This window comes from Natrix helvetica, assembly GCF_964273705.1.
Source record: "Natrix helvetica genome assembly, chromosome: 4".
Taxonomy (NCBI): Eukaryota; Metazoa; Chordata; class Lepidosauria; order Squamata; family Natricidae; genus Natrix; species Natrix helvetica.
In genome coordinates this window covers 79,347,810-79,372,028 of record NC_138550.1, presented here as the reverse complement: position 1 = coordinate 79,372,028, position 24,219 = coordinate 79,347,810, and the positions used below count along the sequence as shown (strand labels likewise).

Here is a 24,219-nt window from a genome sequence, read left to right as displayed (position 1 = left end):
CCTCTCCCAAGGAATTTACATGCAATCCATAAATGGCATTCTGATGATTACTGTAGTTATTTATTTGTGTGTGTGTACAGATGTGTGTGCCCACATTATGTTTGCATCCCACTCGTCTGTACTGTTGCCAGGATAACTACAGTGCCATGTCTGTGCAGTCACCAGCAGTCAAACCTGAAGGAGGTTATGTTTTTGCTTTGTTCCAAAGAAACTCACAATGACATACTTGGAGTTATACATCTTCACAAATACCCTATATGAAGAGACAGTAGCTTCTTCTGTGTCACTTGGGTCAGCTGTTATTAGCTCTACTCTTCAAGCCGCCACCCGAAACCAAACGTCCCGGTCCCAGTAAGGCACATCCGAATCAGCCGCCCCAGGAAGCTGAAAGTCACAGTCTTCCTCGAGGGTGCCCCCTGAGAGATGGAGATAGAAACCGGGTCATCTCTCACAATCATCTCATGGGCAGTGCTGAAACGGACGATCCCCACGATGCGGAAGGAGGACCTCAAGAGCCCCGATGTCCGCCTCCGCAACTATCAGGGAAACCTGGTTCCCCTCGTGGGGCAAGGCATGTTCACCGTCCACTACAAGCGGATCACCAAGAAGCTGCAGGCGATCGTGGTGCGGGACAACCTCCAGAGCCTTTTTGGACTAGACTGGTTTCAGGCTCTAGGGATGGTCATGGCCGAAGTCAACGCCCTAGACGAAGCAGGCCAAGCACCAACCACTGCTGCCCCGGGAATGCCGCAGAAACCATTTTTAGGGAGTTCATTGATGTTTTTGCCTCCGGTCTGGGTGAGTACAAGGGTAACCCCATATCGTTCAGCCTAGACCCCAATGTGGCCCCAATTGGGCTCAAACCCAGGAGAGTGCCTTTCGCCCTCCGACCGAAAATTGACAAAGAAATAGACAAACTGGTGATCCAGGGGATCCATGAACCAGTCGATCACGCCTGCTGGGAAACACCAATAGTGACTCCGGTCAAGCCTGATGGGTCTATCAGATTGTGTGCTGATTACAAATGCACAATCAACAAGGGGTTGCAGCAAAGTGCATACCCCGTACCCATAGTCCAACATCTGTTGCATTCCCTCGGCCCGGGGAAAATATTTGCAAAACTGGACTTGGTGCAGGCATACCAGCAGCTGCCAGTAGATGGCACTACCACAGAAGCCCAGACCATTGTAACGCACAGGGGGGCGTTCAAGTGCAACCGCCTACAATTCGGAGTTAGTATCGCTCCGGGGCTGTTCCAAAGTATCATGGAACGACTGTTGCAGGGGATACCAGGAGTCATCCCCTATTTTGACGACATATTGGTATCTGCCGCAAACGAAGCACAACTTTTTTAAAAAGTGCATGCTGTATTGGACAGAATCCGATCAAAGGGCCTCCATTTAAAAAAGGAAAAGTGCAAAATAAGCGTACCCAGGGTGGTGTTCTTAGGCTACATGATCGATGGCTCCGGGATTCACCTAACCAACCAGAAAATCAGGGCCATTAGGGAAGCCCCCACTCCAAAAAATCAGACCGAGCTCCAGGCGTTCCTCGGACTCCTTAACTTTTATAGTGTGTTCCTGAAGCAGAAAGCAACGGTTGCTGAACCACTACACCGCCTGCTAGGGAAGAACACGGAGTGGACGTGGGGGAAAGCCGAAGCCAAGGCGTTCACTGCGGTGAAGGGACTTTTATCAGCAGACTCCTTCCTGGTCCAATACAGTCAAACCCTGCCACTGGTGCTGACCTGCGACGCATCCTCCTTCGGAGTTAGCGCTGTCCTAAGCCACCGGATGCCGAACGGCACGGAAGCCCCCGTTGCGTTCTATTCGATGCTGTCTGCCGCCGAACGGAACTACAGCCAGCTGGACCGGGAAGCGCTGGCCACAGTGGCGGGGGTCAAGCAGTTTCACGAATACCTGTACTGCAGGGACTTCGACCTGGTGACGGACCACAAGCCGCTACTGGGATTACTGGCTGGAGACTGCCAGACCCCGGTGTCACTCCCCCCCCCGCATGAACCGTTGGACGATTTTTCTGGCAGCATACTCATACCAGCTCATCCACCGTCCGGGCACCACATTGGGGCATGCAGACACACTGAGTCGATGCCCCCTACCGGAGCTGCTCGCCGACCCGACACCCAAGGCCGTGGTACTCCTGATCGACTGCCTAGACTCGGGACCCATCTCCTCCAGAGACGTCACACACCATTCCAAAAAAGACCCCATCATCAGACAGATTTTGAATTGGGTGTGGAGGGGGTGGCCCAAGGGACCGGTGGAAACAGAACTCAACCCTTTCGTCACGAAATGCGACCAATTGTCCGCCATCCGGGGTTGTCTATTGTGGGGGGACCGGGTGGTCATCCCAAAACAGTTGCGAGTAGCCGTGCTGGAGGCTCTCCACAAGGGTCACCCTGGGATAGTAAGAATGAAGGCGTTGGCACTGAGGTATGTGTGGTGGCCCAATATGGACAGAGACATTCAGGAGTGGGTGGCCACATGCACACCATGCCAAGAGTCCAGGCCGGCTCCCCCAGAGGCACCTGCAAAAGAATGGGAGCGACCCCAAGCACCATGGTCCAGAGTCCACATAGACTTCACAGGGCCAGTGCACAGGCAAACCTTCTTCATAGCTGTGAACGCATTCTCAAAGTGGTTGGAGGTAGTGCTGATGACATCCACCACCACAGACACTGTCATCAGGGCACTACGGAGGCTGTTCGCAACCCATGGGTTCCCCGACGTGCTCGTGTCTGATAATGGCCCACAGTTCACGGCCAAATCATTCGAAGAGTTCCTAGCGGCACAGGGAATTTGGCACGCCCTCATCGCCCCATTCCACCCAGCGTCCAATGGCCAGGCGGAATGGATGGTAAGGTCTACCAAGAAGGCCTTAAGCAGAATGGGCCCGGGCGACTGGAAAACGCGAATAGACCACTACCTCCTGGTACAACACATCACGCCAAGCGCCATCACCAGCAGGAGCCCAGCAGAGCTACTCATGGGACGCCGACTCAGGTCCCACTTAGACCGGCTGCACCCCAACTACTCTTCCGACACGCCTCCCGACTCCACGGGAAGGATCCGGACATTTACCATAGGCGACCTGGTCTACGCCCACAATTACACAGGGGGGACCTTGTGGTTACCCGCAACCATCGTCGGAGTTTCAGGCCTGCGATCCTACTCCGTCAGGCTCGAGGACGGACGACATTGGAGGAGGCACATCAACTAACTCCGGGGACGAGTGGAGAACTCCCCACTCCGGCAAATGCCACCAACACCATCACAGGCTGAGCCACAGCACCCACAGACCACTACGGGGGAACCCAGGGACTTATCTGACTCTGACGGGGCATGGGCAAGTCCTCCGCCGACGGTGCCAGCCGAGGGCTCTGAAAGCTTCCAGGAGTTTCCACCTAACGAGTCCAGAGAAGCAACAGGTCCGACCGCCCAGCGCGGAGAAACTCCACCATCTGAACTGCGCAGGTCCAGCAGGTCGATCCAGAGGCCCGCCTACCTGCGTGACTACGTCACTCGTTAGGATGTTCAATCCTAGAGGGGAGGGGTGTTAGATACTCCCCCCTCTAGTTGTTGCAAGGACAATAATAGTTTCCAGTCAGGTCCTCTCTTTTCAGGAGGGAACAGAGAGAGACCTGATTGGCTGAAGCGTTGGCCAGCTCCCCTTTAAAAAGGGAGCTGCCAGACCTCTCACTTAGTGGATGCCTGTACTTGACCAAATAAAGAGCTGTTGTTATCTCAGCCTTTTGTGCCTTTCATTACCCAATCTAACAGCCTCCATGTTTCCATTGTCTTTCTCCCCACTTGGAACTGAACCCAAATGAAATGGTAGTGTTTCTCACTCAATGCAATTCTGATGATGGAGTAGGAGCACACCCTTAAACAGTGTGCCGTGGATTAGAAGGCTAGTTAGATCTGGTTTTCATACCCATATATGTGCTCCTAGAGAGTTTCTTTCTCTTCTTTCTCTTTCTCCTCCCTTCCCTTCTCTTTTTTTCAAGCTGACTAAACATTTAAGAAAAAGAATGGTCCCCAAATTCAGAAGAGCCCTAAATCTGGCAAGATTTAACACCCTTTCACTTTTGGGGAAATTATGAGGTATACTATTCAAAGAAGACTTTTCCCTTGTAGTGATGATGTTACTGAAATATTACACTATAATTTGCTATATGCTCTATTATAAAGCTGCCTGGGTTGCAGTTAATAATGCTCCATCTCCGTCAGATTTCTGGACCACCTAAATTCATTTGATTTTACAGTTATTATTGTGTGATCAATGTGATTTTATTTCTCTGAAGATGGTTAACTTTTCCTTCAAGATACATTGTATTTCCACTGCATCAGTGTAATAATTATTAGATTCTATAGTCATTTTTATTTGCTATCATGGGATTTGTTTTCCTTTTTCAAGTGGTCAATAACTGTAATAAAATATACTGCATTGCATTGTGCTGGCTGCAGAGTTTGCAAGAACAAATAATCCAATTTCCCCTTTACACTGAAAAAGGAAGTGGCCTTATTTTTTTCCAAATATGATTTATGCATTTTGTTAATAACTTGTGATTGGTCCTGTCATTCTAACAAAAGATTTCTATTTGGTTTAAATCTTGCAAATATTTATTTCAGCTAAGCTCCATAAGATCCACATAAGAAGAAAAATCTCCTTCAGCATTTCCCATCCTCCCAGGAAAAAAATACATGCTGCTTTCCTAGGCTGGAAAGCAGCTTTCAGCTTGAACCCCAGAAATAAGTTATGGCAGAAACTGAACACCTCCTCCATCACCAGGCTCTAGCATATGTCCACTAGCTCTAATCCTGAAATTTCACAAGTAAAATACTATGCAGGTTATTATCACTCAGGGATATGCTGAATACATCTCCCTAAACTAATTTAAAGTAACATAGTTCTATCCTTCACCCTATTCTTTTTCACTGTTATAGAAATCAAATTGTACAAGTTCTGCATCAAATTCCACTGCCCTTGTTATCTAGTAGGCCCGTTTTGATCTAATTAGTTAACAGTCATCCAGTTCTCAAGAAGTCTTGTTAAATGTCAACATTTGTGGGCAATAGATAGGATTAATTAAGTTAATTGCTTTTTATGTTTCTAAGTCTTATTGGGGGGCGGGGGGGGACCAGATAGACTAAGTCCATAAAAGCTCCAAATCTGGCAAACATAATTTTGAACATTCTGATTCAGAGTAGCCCCCAAGCATCTTCTAGCAACTCTTTAAAATATCTAGGACAAAGGTTTTGAACAACCAGAGATATCACCTTTTTAAAAAAACTGTTCAGTCAAAATTTCTTGGGGTTAGATATTAGACGTTCTTCACTGTATTTCTATTCTTCTACTCAGGCTGGAGGCTGACCTGATATATACTGAAATATATATGTTGCTTTGCCATTTAAAATACTAGTTCAAATAAATGTATTTGACTTGTCTGGTTGTTTGCAACAAGGCTGTGTTCTCATGGCTAAAGGAAATAAATTGAGATGTACAATTTCCTGGCCTCTCTACTTAATATCATAGTTGATTTCAGGAGAGTCTATATGGATATAAAATGGCAGATCTTTAACTAAAACCTGCATACCTACTCTTTTGCCCATTTTTTAGCCTGTTTGACTTATTCAAAAAACTCTTTCTCCTATCGCAGAAGAACTTTTACCTAAAGCATGGACAAAACTTTATTCTGGTAATCTATCATCTCTCTATCCATGTACGTTTTTATCTTTCTTAGCATAAGGATCTAATCGTGTCACATCAATCTCATAGAAATCCAAATATTCTGTTCTTTTCATTCCCATATATACAGTATGTTAATGACAACTTCTAGGATGGTTGCAAAATTTTGTGATTGCCTTTTTAATCCTTCATACGAATGTTTTAGATTTGTATTATGGATTTGTTTTTGATTGCTGCATTTAAACAGCCAGTAGCAAGCATTCTACTATGGTTGTAACTATTTTAGGAAGTTAAAACCCACCCCTCTGCTAGAACACTGAAAGATCCTGGGAAATATTAAGAAGGCAAAATATTATATTTCCCTGGATGTGAAAAGGGACAAACATGTTTTTAAAGACAAAGTAGCTCCCTGCAGCTTCCTGCCCCTCCCCCGCTTTGTCAATCAGCCATTAAAGCTGAGCTAATCTACATAACAAAGGTAGGATTAGCCTTATACAGAAACTCACCACAAGGCACCTGGGAAAATTACATCAGCCAGCAAGACAACCAAACCTGGACTCAAAGCACAGTCTACAGAGTTGCCCCTGCATGGCCCTATGGGAGTCTGACAACCAATCAGAATAAAAGATCAAGATCAGAGGCCAGACAAAGCATAAAACCAGGAATTTTCAGCCTCACTCTTTTTTCTTCTTCACCCAATATCTTGAAGCATGTGACCCCCCTTTTCTGTTCAGGAGCTCAAACCATATGGTCCTTTCCACCATTAAACCATCTTTCCAAGCCATCTCCATATTTTCAGTGTCTTTTCCCCCACTTGGAACTGAACCCAGAAGGACATTTCTTCCAACACTATGAAGTGTGAAGCATAGCATCAGGCATTATATGTTTTTGATTGTGTTTATTTTGGTCCAAGATTGTAACAAAACCTTTATATATCATGTTTTCATGGCAGCAATATGAAAGTTTTCCACTATTTCTTCCAAGATGATTTTTTTAAAGCTTCTCGATTAACCCAACAACTCTGGAATTCCAGTGGTCTCTCAAGTATTAACCAGCTCCAATCCTGATTAACTTCCAACTCCAGGTAGTCTTAACCAGATGCTGCCATATGGCTTAATCTAGTGAACAGAGGGTTTATGTACAGAAGTAAGTTAGAGTAAAAAAAACTGAGCTCTTCAACAATTTTGTGCTTTCCTAGAACTACTATACACCTTAGTCCTTGGTATAAGCAAAGGTTCTCTGGAAAGGATCTTAAGATCTTTCTAACAATAATCTGTTTGCCAACAACCCAATCATCAGGGAGGATGGGGAGAACAATCTCAGGAAATCCTGAGAAAGATATCCTAAGTGATCCATCAGCACATCCTATCACTTCACTTGCCTTTTCTAGTGCCCTGAATGCTTTCATTCCTCATTCCCATCCAACCGCAGTTGATTTTTAATAATATATGATGCTGAAACAAAGTCCCTCAGGTTTATATGGCCCAATGCCATGGCCAGAGGTCTTATTGTGGTGGCATTCATGAAAGTGAGAGTGCTTCTTGGATAGCTAGCTAGCAGCACTATAAGACAAAAACCATTCATGACTATTCTTCCTTTTCCCGCTTTTACTGTGTTTTTTTTTTCTGGTGAATAAAAAATGAGAGTTAGAAAAACACAGAAACAAAAACCTGAACTAAATATGTAATTAATTAACTAGGGTTCTTAATTCATATGTATTGGACACCTTGATGGTTAGTAAGATATCCAAAAAGAGCTTCTATAGTAAAAGCCATTAATGTTCGAAGTATGATCACTTGTATGAAATCATCAAATGCCAACGAAACTCTGAGAACAGTCTGCATCCATTTATATTTCTACAGATCTAATAATGAATGAAAACATAAGACTGGCTTAAAGCCATTGGTGCTGTTATCTTCTTTAGAAGAGTATGTGACTTTAATCATGTTGGTGACCATAAGCCTTGAAATGTTCTTGAAAACAAGGTTAATGCTTTCTAAATTCAATCCACAAAAGAAAGGATAGGGGTTTGTTTGTGTATTGCTTTTCAGGTGTTTGTATGTATGTACACCAATTAAATAAACTGGTAACATATGCTAATTTTTACTAATTGCTTTTTGAATAATGCCCACACAGTGAATACATTTTCTGAGCAAGTATTGAGGAGAGGTTCCTTAATTCCCTAGATTCCTATGGTTCCAAATGTACAGTTAACATGTCTATGTAAAAGGAATTCCAAAGAACATAAGTGACTAGTTTCTATGCAGGTTGAATTTTGATAATGGAACAGGCTTTCCCTATTTCCTTTTAGAATGACTCTTTTTTCTTGCTAAGAAGGCTACAATATGTGTCAGGTCTGGGGAAACCAAGGACACAATGAATTGCTCAAGTAGATTCTTTATTGCTGTTTGCCAATAGATAAAAATCTTGCCAGATTAAAGCACACTCTGAATTACTGTCAGATAAATGCTGTGAAGATTTAGGGAGGATCTTTTCTGGGCCTCTTCCTTCATAGTGATGCAGTGCTGATTTGTCTCTTTACTTCTCCCTCCTATAAGGGAGGGAGCGCCACTTTCTACTACGTTATGGGATCAAGCAAAAATATGTTAGTTTAATAAATTATTATGTATGAGTAATCTACATTTAGATTCACAGTCTAAGACTGGTGGAAATTTATGCTTCAAATGCTAACCGAGGTCCTAAGAATGACTAAAGTAACATCAAAGAATAAAGGCATTCCAAGCTGTTTTGTGTAAAATATTTGTGCAAGTATTAAAGTGTCCAGGTCTGATAAATTCAATATTTGAAGATATTGAGAAAGTCTTCTAAGTATCATTCTGAAGGCTCCAATCATGATTGGTAGAACGGATTTCTTTTTCCCTAAGCATCCAACTTCTATCTCAAGTCTTGGTATTTCATCCCCCCCCCCCCAATAGTGTTTCCTCAATCCTAGCATCACCCAGAATATCAACATCAATGAACCACTTTCTTATTTTCAATGTTGTATCATGCATGTTATGAACAAGATGCATTTCTGCTTGGGTCTTCAAGTCACATAAGACCTTATCTGATCATTTTCCAAAATCTTCTCAACTTGATGGTTACAACAGTTTTTACTACATTCAAATCTAAACCCCTGGCAAAGTTTCCAATGAATCATTGCAGCAACTTGGTCATCACAGTGATTGTAGCCAATAGATGTCAAATTTTATTTTATCTTTATTGAATTATTTTGTGTACTTAAATATGGGATCTAGTTGTTGTATATTATTATTTGCCTAAAATTGGAAAAAGTCTAGTGAAGGTGTTCTGTTCTTCCCCCAACAATTTCACATACAATTTATGCATGTATGTGAGGTGAAGAAAACAACTTTTGCCTGTAGAAAACTTCATATTCAATTCCTAACATTATCAGATTGGTACGCTTTTTGTGCAAAAGCAAAAGAGCAGACAGTGTATTGCAGACCAGTCTACCTTAACTTGAACTACCACCTCAAAGTGTTGGACTAATTTACAATTAACTTTGCCAGCACCTAAGAGAGCCACTTGCACAGTAGCTGTTCTAGTCCAAAACATTTGACTCCCCAGATTGAGAAATGCTGTTCTAGAATTCAATGGATCACTGGTTGCTCTTGATAAAGGCAGCTCCTGTGCATTTGGACTGATGGCTGTTGTGGGGTATTGACCGCATTGTCCAAGTATAGTTTCTTTATTGTGTCTTTGCACTAAAAACACTAATACACCCAAGAGCAGAATGGTGGAAATATTTGACTTTACCCACAATAGAGGAATGGATGATGAAGATGATGGAACTTACCAAAATGGTCCAATTGACAGTTTTAATTAAAGACATCCAAATACAATTTATTTCATTATTAAACTTATATGCTGCCCATCTTGCCAATGGCGACTCTAGGTGGCTTACGCTCATTCCATAAAAATGCCACATAAAACATTAAAACAATAAATAGAGATCTACAATTAAAATTCAGTTAAAATTAAATTGAACAAGATGGAGAAGAAGGGAGCAAAGTGTCCATAGAGAGGAGGCGGATGTTATTTAATCCATTAGCCACTTCTAGAATGCCACATGCACCTTGGATCCCAGGGCAGTTGGCAGAGTCATGTTTTCAAGCCCTTTCAGATGACCAAAAGAGCGGGTATGAATCTCACCTTGGGGAGTGTAATTTTCCAGAGGGTGGAAACCAGGGTTGAAAAGGCTCTTCTGGATCTGCCACCTGAAATTCCTTAAATAATGGGATCCGTGGCATGCCTCTTCTGGCAGCATGGGTAGGGTGGGCTAATCCCATCCGAATGAGACAGCTCCGCAGACAACCTGGACCCATAAAGGGCTTTAAAGTGTTAGACAACACATTGAATTGGACCAGGAAGCAAATTGGCAACCCGTGTAGTTCAGAACAGTGAGCCAGCCGGGGACCCCAAGAACTGCCCATGCATTCTGAACCAGTTGAAGCTTCCAGGTATTCTTTAAGGGTAGCCCCATGTAGAGCATGTTGCAATAGTCAAAGTCTGAGACAACCAGGGCTTGAGTGACTGAATGTAGTACTCCCAATCCAGGAAAGGGTGCAATGGGTGTACAAAATGAAGTGGTGCAAAGGGTACTGTTCTGACCCAGCCTTAACAGAACCAAGAAATAGAACCCCTTGTCCCAAAAAACCCTCTTTATTTAACTACTGTGAATTCATGCATTCACACACAGAAAAGTCCAGGCAATAATTCTTCCAAGGGTTAACTGAAGTACAGACCTTATGAGTTCTTGGATAATTGCCAGGCCGGGAGCTTCCAGCCACAAAGCTGTAAATCAAACTCTCTCAAAGTCTCTGAGACACAAATCACAATGAGCAAATCTTCCTAAAAAAATTGAATTGTTGTTTCCCACAACACCACTCCCCTTTTGCTTCTATTTATTCCCCAGCCAGGGAGGGGCCACTCAGCGTCCACATTTGCCTTTTTTTCTGAGTCAGCTTCTGGTACTCAGTTGTTCTCCACTCCTGACAGCTCTGCCCATATGCGCATCTGTAACAGGACCCAGCTGTTCTTTCTCCCCACCCATCTCCAACTCCGAAGGCAGCTGGGAAATGTCAGACGGCCCTGGCTCTATCTCTGCTTCTGATGCAGAGCATCCATCAGACCATTGCCAGACTACAGGACCGGCCCAAGTTCCACCCCAACCTCATTGTCTGAGTCTGCTGCCAGCTCCACTGGCACTTGGTGGGCCATAACAGGTCCCTAGCTACAACTGTCAAGCTCATTGAACAGGAGTCATGAGTCCAGGAGAATCCCAAAATTGCACACTAGGAAATGCCACCCATCCAGAGCTAAAGAAGTTAAAATCCCAGAAACTGATGTTCCACATACCCAAAGCCACACAGTCTTACCAGAGTTCAGCTGAAATCTGTTGTCCCTCATCCAGACCCCCAAAGCCTCCAAGTATTTTGAGAGAGTAGCAACAATAATCCCAATTGGAAACCTTTATTGACTTGTTGGTTTGTTTGAAACAGAAAAAATGAAATTTTGACTTTATATCTTCATAAACATGAAACAAATGTTTAAACATCAGTGTGTATAAATTACTATTATGATATTATAAATCATAATATAATAACAGCATAATAAAGCTGTTAAAGTTTTGATGATTAAAAAGTACTTAAAAATTACAGAAAAAATGTAAGCAATTCTGTAACCATAGAGTAAGAGGTTAAACTACATTTATAGCTACTGTACAAGAAAATCAAGTCAGTTCTTTAAAATTTTCTTTCTTCTCTTCATTTTTTCTAGTTTCAACTTTTTCATATTTCCTTTTTTCTGTTCATTCTAAATATTAGTTCTTTAGTTCAGATTTTATCTTTTATCTTAAAAGTTTTAATAAAATTATATAAAATGTGATGACCAGCAGCTGAATAAGTAATTGTATTTCAACAAATAGCATTGTACAAAATGATATAAATGTACTGCCGGTATGTATGCTGCCTAATTAAGTACTGTTCCTTCAGCTTTGCAATGGGATTGTAATGATAGCAACATCAAGTATCAACAGCAGATCTCACCTTTTTCTGATGCATTCACAACCTCTCCAAGTATTAAAATAGCTGCTCTTAAACAAAAAATCTGACATTAGATAAAAGTAACTAGGTAACTCATGTATTTTCTTTGGCAGCAGTCTAGAAGTGGTTCTCCACTGCCTGCTTCTGGAATATTTTTGTTTTACTTCCAGTCTAATCTTCAGGCCAGAGATGTCTCATCCAAGTATTAACTAGATCTGACTCTACTTAGCTTTTGGGAATCACTCAGATCAACCGGTAGCTGCCATGTTCTGTGACAAATGCTACTTAATTTTAGCCCCTTCCAGTGGTATTCTGAGCAAAAGTGTGTCAAGATAAGATTATGAGGATCTCCATGTACTTCACACGTGCCTGAGGCTTAAACCCTACCAGCTTGAATTCAAAAGGTCCAAAAGAATAACAAGTACACATTTGTAATAGTTAATATTTCTTTTTAATTTTTTATACCTTTTTTTTTGCTCTTCTTAAAAACATATGAATCCCTCTTTATAACCGTTTCATGAAATAATTTACAACATGAATAATGAGGCACAATAAAACTTGAATTATCATAACTGCATTAAAACATTTATTTCAGGTAAAACTATCTAATAACTGAATCCTAAAGCCCCAACCCTATGTATGTTTACTTGTGAGAAAGACTTACTGAATGCAATTACCGTAATCTTATTTCTAAATATGCATAGAATTAGGCTTTATGATTGCAATCATGTACCCCTTTACATTCAGTATGCTGATGTTATCCAGCTGTATATCTGTATCATGAGTCAAGAAGTGATGGTGTCAAGGTTTTGTCCCAGCACCTGTTTTGCCCCAGCACCTGTTGTGGAGAAGAATAGGCTTAAACTCAGCACTGAGAAGACTGGCAACCTAGTTTTGAATTTTTCGTTTAAATGAAAAGGCTGCATTTTCTCAGATAAAACTAGGGCACAATTTGAGGGTTCTTTGAATTCCCAGCTCCTACATGAAGACCAAGTGTGGATAAGACGGTCTTTGCTCAGATTTGGTACACCAACTGCCCTCTTTCATGGACTAAGAATGCCTTTTCACAGTCTCTTTAAGCTGATTACCTTGCATGTGAACTACTGCAATGGGCTTTGCACAGGGCTGCCCTTGAAGGCCACTGTGATGATACAGCTGGCCCAGAACATAGGGTTGCAAGTAGTTATGGGCTTCATCTCTGCATGCTTATCTATCACTTTTTCAGTGCAATTCAAGATGCTAATTATCACTCCAAAGCACTTCATGGCATACTTCTCTGAGGGATGATGTCCAATTCATCTACTCATCTGATCGAATGGGCATGTTTGAAATCCCATCTATTAAACAACCCCATCTAATGGGACCTTAATGCCTTCTCTGCCTGTCATCTGGGTCTGGAATAGTATCACACTGGAGGTTCAATCAGCCCTGAGCCTTAAGGGTATTTCTTTTTCCCTGAGCTCTGGTTTAGGTTGGGGATCTGTGTTCCCCTGAATACTTTAACATATTGATGCATGTCTGTTTTCCCTGACTTATTTTTTAAATTGATTTCATATATTTTAAAAATCTGCATGTGGTCGAGAGTCACTGAGAGTTAGGCAGCCTTATACAAGCAGTCCTCAATCTACAACCACAACTGAGCCCAAAATTTATGTTAAGTGAGAAATTTGTTAAGTGAGTTTTTTCACCATTTTATGACTTTTCTTGCCCTATTTGTTAAGTGAATCATAGCAGTTGTTAAATTAATAACATGATTGTAAAGTAAATCCGGTTTCTCCATTGACTTTACTTGTCAGAACATCGCAAAAGGGGATCTCATAACTCTGGGACACTGCAGCCGTCATAAATGTGAGTCAGTTATCAAGCATCCGAATATAAATTACATGGGGATGTTACAATGTGTGAAAAATGGTCCTGTCTCTTTTTTCAGTGCCATTGTAACTTTGAATGGTCGCTAAACAAACTGTTATAAGTCAAGGACTACCTGTATGTGGAAACTTTATGCATAAAGTAGGTATACATGATAAGCTGATATGTCAATCAGTGTTTTATTAATATTTTTTTCAGTTACTGTACTTAGAAGTGTTCAAAGGTCATGTCAAAAGAATGTGTTGGAACGAAAATAGCAGTGATTCACACATTTAACACAATGTAGATATTGGGACCTGATTTTTATTATGTCTATCTATGTATAATTCTTTTTGTCTTCGTGTAGCAATTTAGTCAACAAATAAACAAACTGCACAGTACGCTGCCATCATCGGCTCATTTAGCATAACCAAATGGAAAGTAGCACAGATGGAAAGGAAAGATTTTTGTCCGTGGTTTACGCGCGCATGGACGCGTGTTTTGTAATAAAGATCTGCGACCTCTCAAGAATTTACATTCACGCAACGCAGTTAATCAGGTCAGTTACAAACTTACCGGCTGCACTGCCCAATATGTTCAACTCGATCAAGTTTAATTTTAACTTAGTTTTGGTTTTTGACGGTCTCTGTAATGCTGCCACTCCAAAGCTGATTGCTTACTTAGGATTTGGGGTACTGAAGTGCGTGCGGGGCGCTAGAAATAAAAACGAGCAGACGCGCAGACGGCAGGAGGCTGAATGTTGATAACAGTTACAGCCCTGTGTAATTTTCCCGCCCGTGAGTCACGCCCGAAGAATCGGCGAGATCACACCGATCCGCCCAGGGGAGACCCGTGCCCCGTTTGCAGCTGGAGGGAAGGGCGAGGGCAGAAGGCGGGAAGACGGAGGAGGAGGAGGTGGAAACCGGGCGGAGCCCAGTCAAGCAAGAGAGCCTTGGCTTCGCCTCCCGCCTCCTCCTCCTCCTTCTCTCCCCGGCAGGTCCCGTGCGGGCGGGAGAGTCGGGAAAGAGCGAGCTGTGCAGCGCCGGAGCAATGGCCGCGTTTCCCGGTGTTAGCGGCAGCTGCGGACTCGCATGGCCGCGCTCGCCGCCCGCTTCGGCTCTGGGTTGGGAACCGATGCTGGGGCTCCAGATCCGTTCGCGCTCGGTGGAGCAGACCCTGGTGCCGCTCGTGGCGCAGGTAATGAGCGAGTAAAGCCTGGCGAGCGCCTCGGCTCCCGCGCGGTCATCTCAACCCGATCGGTCGGTCGATCGCTCCGTCCTCCTCTCTCTCTCTCTCTCTCGCCGGCAGGAGCCTTAGGTTACCCGCGCGCCCTCTGCACCCCCCAGCCTCATTTCCTGAAGTCCTGATTTTCATTTCGGGTGCATAGTGTCCGCACTCCCTCCGGATAGCGGCCTTAACAGACGGCTTCCCAAGGAAAGTATCTTCGCTTTACATTTTCGGTGGCTCTGCTGCCCCACTCGCCCCCTCTGGGGCGTCGTGAGAAAGCTACCGGAGTTGGGGACTGATGCGATGTGCGCGCGCGCGCGCGTTTGTGTCTGTTTAAAAAAGCATTTTAAAGTAGCCTGGAGCAAGAATCCCTTTTCTCTCCCCCCCCCCTCCTCCCTCTGCGCGCGCGCGCTTTCGCTCCCTCCGGAAAGAACTTAGAAGCGTCGCCCGAAACCGCGATTTGGAAACGCTGGGTTTGGCCCGAGCCCAAGTTGGTGAAGCGAAAACCCACTTAAAACAACTTGGTTTTCAGAGTTGCAAACAGGGGTTTAGGGGTCTTCTGTCCGGTGAGAGAACATCTTAGAATTTCAGCCCGGCCTTTGTGCTTTGTTTTGGCTTTCTCTCGGGCCCAGGAGTCGTTCATAACTTTTTTGTTTTGTTTTAATGCTCACCCTCACGAACTGTAATCCTTGAAAGAATGTTGACTGCCTTCCGGAGGATTAGCAGCGCATCCCGCGTAGCCTTCACTCGCAATTTCAGTAGGGTGAGGGGGGGTGGGATATACATTACAGGAATGTTACCTTAATCGAGGTCGATGCACGCCTCGTAATCTTATAAAGCAGCACTTCTCCGGTCTCCGAAAATTCAGCAAATTCAATAAGAGCAGTTCATCTGCAGCTCTCTGAAGTTATTCTTCAAGTCGCCCCATAGACTTTATAAATCCAAAGTCAGAATAGAGACATTCTGAGAAAATGTGCTGGAAATACGATTGAGTATTAGTAAATTTGTGCCTTTGGAACCAGTAAAATTTATTTTCCAGTAAATGTAGATATGTTTGGAATTTGTTTGCACACAAATCAAGACTTGCCATTATGCAAGGGTTGAACTAGCTGAAGTAGTATCTTAATTATCTGCAGTTCTCATTCATTTCACAGGGAACATTTTGATCATTTTGGTTTAGTGGCCATCAGTGCTTATCAAAAGGAACTGGGAAAGTCAGTCTGCTTCTGGATTAATCCCTATTCAGGAAGTACATTTCAGCAGGACTAAGAAGGTTGCTGAATCTCAGCATTAATTTTATTGAATGTTAAGTCTGTGGGTGTGGACAGAATTTCAGTTATTTCAGTTGGAAGCCAGGATGAATGGAAATGGAAGAAAAACTGATTAAAATGTATTTGAATTTTACAGGCATCCTTGGTGAAGCATTCTTTTTAAAATTCTAAACAGACTATGGTTATTTGGATGATAAACTACTATGACATTTTTCCTGTATCAATTTATTTACAGAATGCATATAATACATGATTATATATTCTTCTGGATTTGTGGTCTGTGGTTAATGAGGGGAAATGATTTGAAACAGAAGTTGCTCTGCTGCTTCCAAACTAAATGGTTAGAATTATTTAAATAGTTTAAAAAATAGTTTAACAAACTCATAGAACCGTGATGGCAAACTTATGGCACGCGTGGAGCCATTTGTCAGGGCACGCAAGGCGCTGCCCTGTCAGCTGGCCAGCATGCATGCGCGTCCTGGCCAGCTGAGTTCACCTTTTTAAAAGCTATTTTTCGCCTTCCCCAGGCTCCAGAGGCTTTATAGGAGCCTGGGGAGGGCGAAAAGAGCCTCCCCTGCCCCCCGCGGAGGCTTCAGGGACCGTCCCTGAAGCCTTCAGAACGCTTAAAACCACCCTCCGAGCAAACCGGAAGTGACTTCCGGGTTGCTCGGAGGGTGGTTTTAAGCGTTCCGAAGGCTTCAGGGACAGTCCGGAGGCTTCCCTGACGCCTTCGGAGCGCTTAAAACGACCCTCCTAGCAACCGGTTTGCTCGGAGGGTGGTTTTAAGCACTCCGAAGGCTTCAGGGAAGCCTCTGGACAGTCCCTGAAGCCTCCGGAGGGCCTCCGGGGGGGGGGGTCGGGGAAGCTCTTTTCGCCCTCCCCAGGCTCCTATAAAGCCCCTGGAGCATGGGGAGGGCAAAAAAAACATGTAAAAATGGGGGGGGGTCGCGCGTTTTGCACGCATGCGCACTGAGGGGGCGCGCGTTGCATTATGGGTGCGGCACGCTCGCACTCAACCCCCCTGCGCTCCCCCCACTTGTGGCACGCGAGCCAAAAAAGGTTCGCCATCACTGTCATAGAAGATGCTGTTCCATTTTTTAAAGATTATCTTTGCTCATTTCCCTGTAGCTATTCAAAAGTTTCTTTACTGTACTTAATGCAAACCTTTTCTAATGGGTAAGTTAAAAAGCAGCTATTTACTTGCTTACTTGCATCAGACCCAGTAAAAATATTGTAATAGTTTATATCATTCAATGCATTCTGAAGCATGAAATATTAGAGAGTGAATTTCAGTGAATTAAACAGAATAAGTGACCATGCCTTGCATTAAGATTTTGCAAGCGTCTTTAAGACAAGAGACACAATGTTCAATAGTTCAGGGACTGGCTTTGAAAAAATAGGAAATCAAGAAATATTGAAACAGGAACCGAAGTAATAGTTTAAAAGCTAACATTTAGGAATATTTACAAGTAGTCCATTTATTCTGGTTTGACTACAGTACTTTATTAAATACAAGATGCATTAGTGATAATTTTAGGTTAGAATTAATAGGCCATTCTGTGTATATCTGAATAAACAAGTAATATGCATTTAGCTTTTCCAGGAATTCAAGTTGAATTTAAATGAACTTGTTCAGATAAAATAGAAGTACCATATTTTTCGCACTATAAGATGCACCTGACCATAAGATGCACCTAAGTTTAGAGGAGGAAATCAGGCAATGAAAAAGACAGCACTGTAAAAAGATCCTGTGGCGGCGGCCTGTATTTTTAGCTTCATAAGAGGCATAGACATTTCCACCCACTTTTGGAGAGGGGTGTCTTATGGAGGAAAAAATACGGTATATGAATGCACAGAAGGCCAAACATCATCATGAGATAACTATGATTTTGGCTCTAAATTGCACAGAATAAATTTACTTTTGAAATTGTAGAGTACAGGTAGTCCTTGATTTATGACCACAATTAAGCCCAACACTTCTGTTGCTAAGTGAAACATTTGTGAAGTGAGTTTTGCCCTATTTTACGACTTCTTGCCAGAGTTGGTAAGTGAATTACTGAAATTGTTGAGTTAGTAACGCAGTTGTTAAGTGAATCTGGCTTCCCATTGACTTTGCTTGTCAGGTGGTCATAGGTGATCACATGACCCTGGAACTCTGCAACCATCATAAATATGAATCAGTTTACTAGCATCTGAGTTTTGATCATGTAATCATGGGGATACTGCAATGGTCATAAGAGGAAAAATGGTCATAAGTCACTTTCAATGCCTTTGCAACTTTGAACAATCACTAAATGAACCGTTGTAAATCGAGTACTACCTGTACTAGATTACAAGAGCAAGAATAACTAATAGAGATTATTTACCCAGAGTTTAAAAGTATGTTAAATTGAATTATTCCCCTCACTGATCTAAATCTTTGCTATTCTTGTTATCATGCAACTGGAAAAATAGGGGTGATCCTTCATGCTTCACAACCTACTTTATTGGATTGAACTTCCACAGTGAATAGCTGGTCTAATATTACTGCATTTGCTCATAAAGCCAGTGCATGTCTTAATAACCTGTTGACTGAATTATCACAGCAGTCTTCCTGCCACTTTTATCTGATGCTTGATCTTTGTAAAATTATTACTGTTGTCAAATCATTTCCTCCTCTGCTGCAGATATTTGTAGCCGTTTCTTGTCTTGGCTCTATATGGAGAGTGTGTGTGTGTGTGTGTGTGTGCTGGAATATTTGGGAAGAACTTACTATTCTATCAAGGTAGAGTTTCTGTTGTCCTACTCTGCATTTTATCATAGAAAAATTGCTTTGATGTTTATAGTGAAACAATGGGAGTCAATTCTGAGTATTTTCTTTTACATAGATTAACTGTATTATCCTCAAAGACCCTTGAGGACTACCATATAAGTTAGGGATTTATTTTTATTTTAAAGAAAAACAATTAAATATTTTTTGTGAGATTGCCAAATCTCAAGGGAAGATAGTGTGTCAGCTTAAAAACAAGGATAGCCTTAAATAAATATCTCTCTTATTTTACAAATTCCAGAAGTTACTTGCAGTACTTTCTAAACCACCACCTGTCTCCAGAATGGAAACAGTTGCAATAGAGCTGTCAAACTCGCGGGCTGCGGGCCAGTTGTGTCACACGCTGGCCACGCCCCCCTGGTTTAGTGAAGGGCGAAAAATTGCAATACATCACATGACCACAATGTGTCATCGCAAGTTTGACACTCCTGCAATAGAGGAACTAAGTGGATAGTTTGGAGATGTTTCTTTTTTTAAAAATGAGCCATGCTTAAATGATTACAGTACTGTGATCTGAACCTGAACAATATGTACTGAAGAATCAAATTGTAACAGCAATAATTGTTTCAGTAAAACAAAAATAGAATTGAAAATTAATTAAATGTTGGCAGTATGATGCCGGTGGTAAGAATTGCATGTGCTCCTTGGCAGAGTAAACGGCTTATGAGGGGTGGACAAAAGAATACGCTTAATGTTTGAGAGAAGCTTGTTTTAAGGAAGCTGGTGATACAGATCAGATGGGTCACTGATATAAAGAAGATAACAGCAGATTTTCCTGTACACCGCTTGGAGAGTCCAAGCAATGGGTTAATTCAGTCTGCTTGCCCTTAGGACTGAGGAACTATTTTTCCTTTAGCCACACCTCCTCCTGGTGTGATCAATCCCCCAGAATTCTTCCTCAGTCAGCCCGTTTGGACGTAATTAGCTAGAGCTCTGAGCTGAATTAATCCTTTTTTGGCTTGGACTCTCTATTTGCGTTTATTTCTATTTCCTAACATTTCCCCAACTTTGTGAGACGTTTCTCTTCTCATTGCTGCGTTTTTCTCCAGCAGAATTAACATTTGAAGGCCAGGAGGTAAGCTGGAAGGTGGTGGGGGGTGCCCCTCAGCCGATCCTTATGGGATGGCTTCGGAGGCCTGCCGCTGGTCGTTTAAAATGGCGCGGCTGCAGCGGCGAGGTTCCTACGTTCCCAGGCCCCTCGTTTGTTATTTTAGACGAAGTTTTTTCGTTCCCTGGCCTGCTAGAGGACCTCTGCCGCAGGGAGGAGTGAGCGATCGTCGCCATTCGAGGCGCGTTCGCTCCTCGCTCTCCCTTAGCCCCACGCTGTTGCGGCGGCCATTTTAGGTGCGAAAAAAGCACGCCCAGCCATGGCCGCCATTTTGCATCAGCCTCGTTATCAGGAGACCGCTGGAGGTGGCAGGGCCTAGCAAGGGTTTCTCAGGCTGGGATCGCCACCTTCGTCTTTTTGCCTATTTTTGCGAGCGGTGCTGGTTCCTGGGCCATACCAACGGTCATTATACCGGCTCAGGGAGGAGGCCTAAGTAAGCGCAGGCCAAAGTTTTTTCTAGTCATTCTCCTCCCTGCTTCTCCTGCGGAGCCTTGCGCCTCGGTGCAGGCCCCAATCCTACCCCTGGGCCTCTGACTGGTATTAAGCATGGGATACTTTCATACGTATTGACTCAATTACTGTGCATATAGCAATTTTGACAAATCTTTTTGTTTTGTTCCCCTTGCAGCAACCAGTCTCTCTCTCTAACTTCTGCCTTGTCATAGCCTTGCTCCATCTTGTGTGGTCATTGACTATGGACCTGCCCAGTCCCCCTGATTCCCAAGATACTAGGCCGAGCCTCTCTCAGGCCCCTAGCAAGGGTTCCTCCTCATCGGGGAGTGGGGGTGCGGGCAAGAGTGGTGGGGGTAGCTCTGGGAAACAGCGTTCCAGAACCCCTTCTGTGGCTGAGGCCAAGGATGCTGAAAGGCGCCAGCGGGCCCTTGACAAGCAGTTTGAGAAGGCCAGATGCCAGGCAGACAGGGAGCAGTCCCTCTCAGGAATCCCTCCCTCCCGGGAAGATCTCCAAATGGTCCTCGCCGAGGAGGTGGAGTCCCAGGACCTATCACCAAACAGGTCCTTTGCAGAGCCGGCTTCCCCGGCACCCTCTTGAGCCTGTGAGCAGGCCCCTCCCCCTGGGGATGCTAGTATACATGACATGCAGGATGAGGCTTCACCCCCCCCTAGAGGAGGGCTTGGATCCTGATTCTGACTCAGAGGAGTTATCTCCCCGCATGCAGGAACTAATGGCCCGTGCCATTGCCAAGGGCATCACGGAGGCCATGAAATTTAAGAATCCCACTGCAGTGGCCCCAAGGGGTCCCAAACCCGATCAGGCAGCTCCCCCCCCCAAGCAAGCGTGCTCGCCATCCTTCCCTGGAATCCTCGGTGGTCAGCGAGGCCTCTGCCATTGAGGACCCTGACCCGGAGGTGCTAGGTCTCTCGGACGACGAGGACCTCCCCCCTGAAGCGCCCGCCTTTGCGGGTCTGTTCAAGCCCAGCCTTTTCAAATCTGTCCTTCACAAGGTCAAGGCTGCCACCAGGGTGGGGATCAAGCCCAAACCGGCCGCGCCGGCGGCGGATGCCACTCTGGCTAATCCCAATGCGGTCATGTTTGATGTCCCAGCACCCCAACAGGAGCTGGTTCCGGTCCCGGGGCTTTTTCTCGACCTAATCCAGCGCCAGTGGGCTCAACCAGCCACGCAGTCCTCCCCCAGTGGGGTAGATAGGAAGCTTTATACTATGGAGCCAGTGCTGGAGGACCTTCTGGCCCTTCCCACTGTTGACCCGCCCATCGCTGCACTCACTTCTAACTCCTCCCTACCGGCCGACCTTCTGGAAGGCCTTAAGGCGGAGGACAAGAAGGCGGAAAAGGCGTGCCACAAGACCCACCTGGCGGCTGCCTGGGCCATTAGGGCTTCTTCATCCGCCTCCTTTTTCAATAGGGCTTCTGTGATCTGGCTGCGCGAGCTCCTAACCAAGCTCCCGGCGGGAGACGTCTGCCTCCACCAGGACGTGTCTAAAATAATCGCGGCTTCCCAATACGCCGCTGACGCTTCCCTTAACGCCACTAAATTTGCCTCCAGGGCACTCGGCTCTAATATCACTTCTCGACGGCTGATCTGGCTCCGCCATTGGCAAGCGGACCAGAAAAACAAGTGGAAACTGGCTTCCGCCCCCTTTAAGGGGTCCAAATTATTTGGCGAGTCCCTGGATCCTCTCCTCATCGAGTCCAAGGATAAGAGGAAGATCCTCCCTTCTCTAAACAAGAAGCAGGAACGTAAGACCGCTCCCTATTCTAGGAGGCAGTCCTTTCGTGCCTCCGAGCCTTCCACCTTTGCCTCTTCCTTCTCTCCCTCCAATAGGTCCTTCGGTCAGCAGGGCGACAGGTCCCAGGACAGGGCGCCTTTTCGGGACAGAGGCAGGCAGCAGTTCGGCTTCCGCAAGTATAACCGCGGTGGGGCCTCCAACAGGCCGTTCCGTAAGTCTAAGTGACTGCCCGGGCTCGGCGCCCATCGGGGGTCGCCTCCAGCTGTTTGCCTCCCATTGGGCCCAGACAACCGAGGACGCTTGGGTTCTGCAGATAGTCAGGGAAGGCCTCTCCCTGGAGTTCCTGTCCCTCCCCCCCCCGGACCTTCATCCGGTGCCCGGTCCCATCCTGCCCTCAAAAGAGGGAGCGTATGGACCAGGAAGTCAGACATCTCCTAGACATCAGGGCCGGGGAACCCGTTCCCCAGGGCGAAGAAGGGAGGGGGTTTTACTCCATCCTCTTCCTGGTGCCAAAGAACTCGGGGGGGTGGAGAGCCATCTTGGACCTCAAAAACCTCAACAGGCACATCGCCTACCGGAGGTTCAAGATGCAGTCACTGCAGACCATTCTGGCGGGGATTCGACAGGGAGATCTACTCACATCTATAGATCTCAAAGAGGCATACCTCCACATTCCCATCCGTCCACAGCACAGGAAGTTCCTGCGCTTCTATTATGCAGGTCGCCACTTCCAGTACAAAGCTCTCCCATTCGGCCTCTCGTCCGCTCCTCGGACGTTTACCAAAGTGCTGGCGGTAGTGGCGGCCCAGCTAAGACGCAGGCCCATAAGGCTCCAGTGCTACCTAGACGACATCCTTATCCAGTCGTCGTCCAGGCAGCAGGCATTGCGGGATCTCCAAACCACTATGAGATCCCTCAGAAATCACGGCTTCACTCTAAACATAGAGAAGAGCCATCTCACTCCAACAAACAGACTTGTACACCTGGGGGCGGTGATAGATACCAGCTTGTGCAGGGTTTTCCTCTCCCAAGACAGGTTGGACGGTCTAAGGTCCATGACCCACAAGGTGTTGAGCTTGAGGCAGGCTCCAGTGGTCCTTCTGTCGCAGCTCCTGGGAAAAATGATCTCCTGCATTTCCATCGTGCCGTGGGCCCGCCTGCATTCCAGGGCGCTTCAGTGGCTGCTGCTGCCGCACCAGAGGGCATCCAGGAGCAACTCTCCCAGGCCGATTCGAGTTCCGCCGGAAGTCAGAAGGTCCCTCCGCTGGTGGATGTCTCCGGCCGTCCTCAAGGGCCACCTATTCAAGGAGCCCGAGAGGTTACTCATCACCACAGACGCCAGCCTCTCCGGCTGGGGAGCCCACATGGGTCCCCTGGTTGTCCAGGGCAAGTGGTCCCAAGTGGAAACCAGTTACAGCATTAACCTACTGGAACTGAGAGCTGCTCGCCTGGCCCTGCGCCATTTCAGCCGGTCCATCCATCGTCAACATGTGCTTCTGATGACAGACAATGTGGCCACCAAGTCCCACATCAACCGCCAGGGCGGCACCAGATCCAGAGCACTGATGAGAGAGGCGGAGTCCCTGGGCCGCTGGGCGGAGCGCCATCTGGGATCTCTCCACTCCGACCACATCTCCGGAGTGGACAACACACAGGCAGACTGGTTGAGCAGGACAACCATAGATCTTGCGGAGTGGAAACTGGACCCTCGCCTGTTCCACCAGATGTCCAACAGATTCGGAAATCCGACCGTAGACCTGTTTGCGTCCAGGGACAACAAGCACCTCGACCGCTTCTACTCCCGGTTCTTCACCCCGGGGGCGGAGGGGACAGATGCACTGCGTTGCAAGTGGCCCCGCGAGCTACTGTATGCCTTCCCTCCCCTGCCTCTCCTTCCTCAATTCATCTCCAAAGTCATCGCAGAGGGAGCGGAAGTCCTCCTCGTGGCCCCACACTAGCCCCGCAGGTCGTGGT

At 45.5% G+C, this 24,219-nt stretch overlaps 1 protein-coding gene across 2 annotated transcripts in view; it reads left to right on the top strand.

Annotated features, from left to right (window-relative positions):
* The first annotated feature begins 14,583 nt into the window (after positions 1 to 14,583).
* The window catches only part of CTNNAL1 (catenin alpha like 1), a 72,622-nt gene continuing 62,986 nt past the window's right edge, over positions 14,584 to 24,219 (top strand). The window contains exon 1 of one of the 2 annotated variants that reach the window (XM_081951836.1): positions 14,584 to 14,819. In XM_081951836.1, coding sequence (XP_081807962.1) covers positions 14,673 to 14,819 — 147 coding nt within the window. In that variant the 5' untranslated portion in view covers positions 14,584 to 14,672. Of the gene's footprint in view, positions 14,820 to 15,278; positions 15,416 to 24,219 lie in introns of those variants that run through there. The other variant, XM_081951837.1, reaches the window with a different exon arrangement.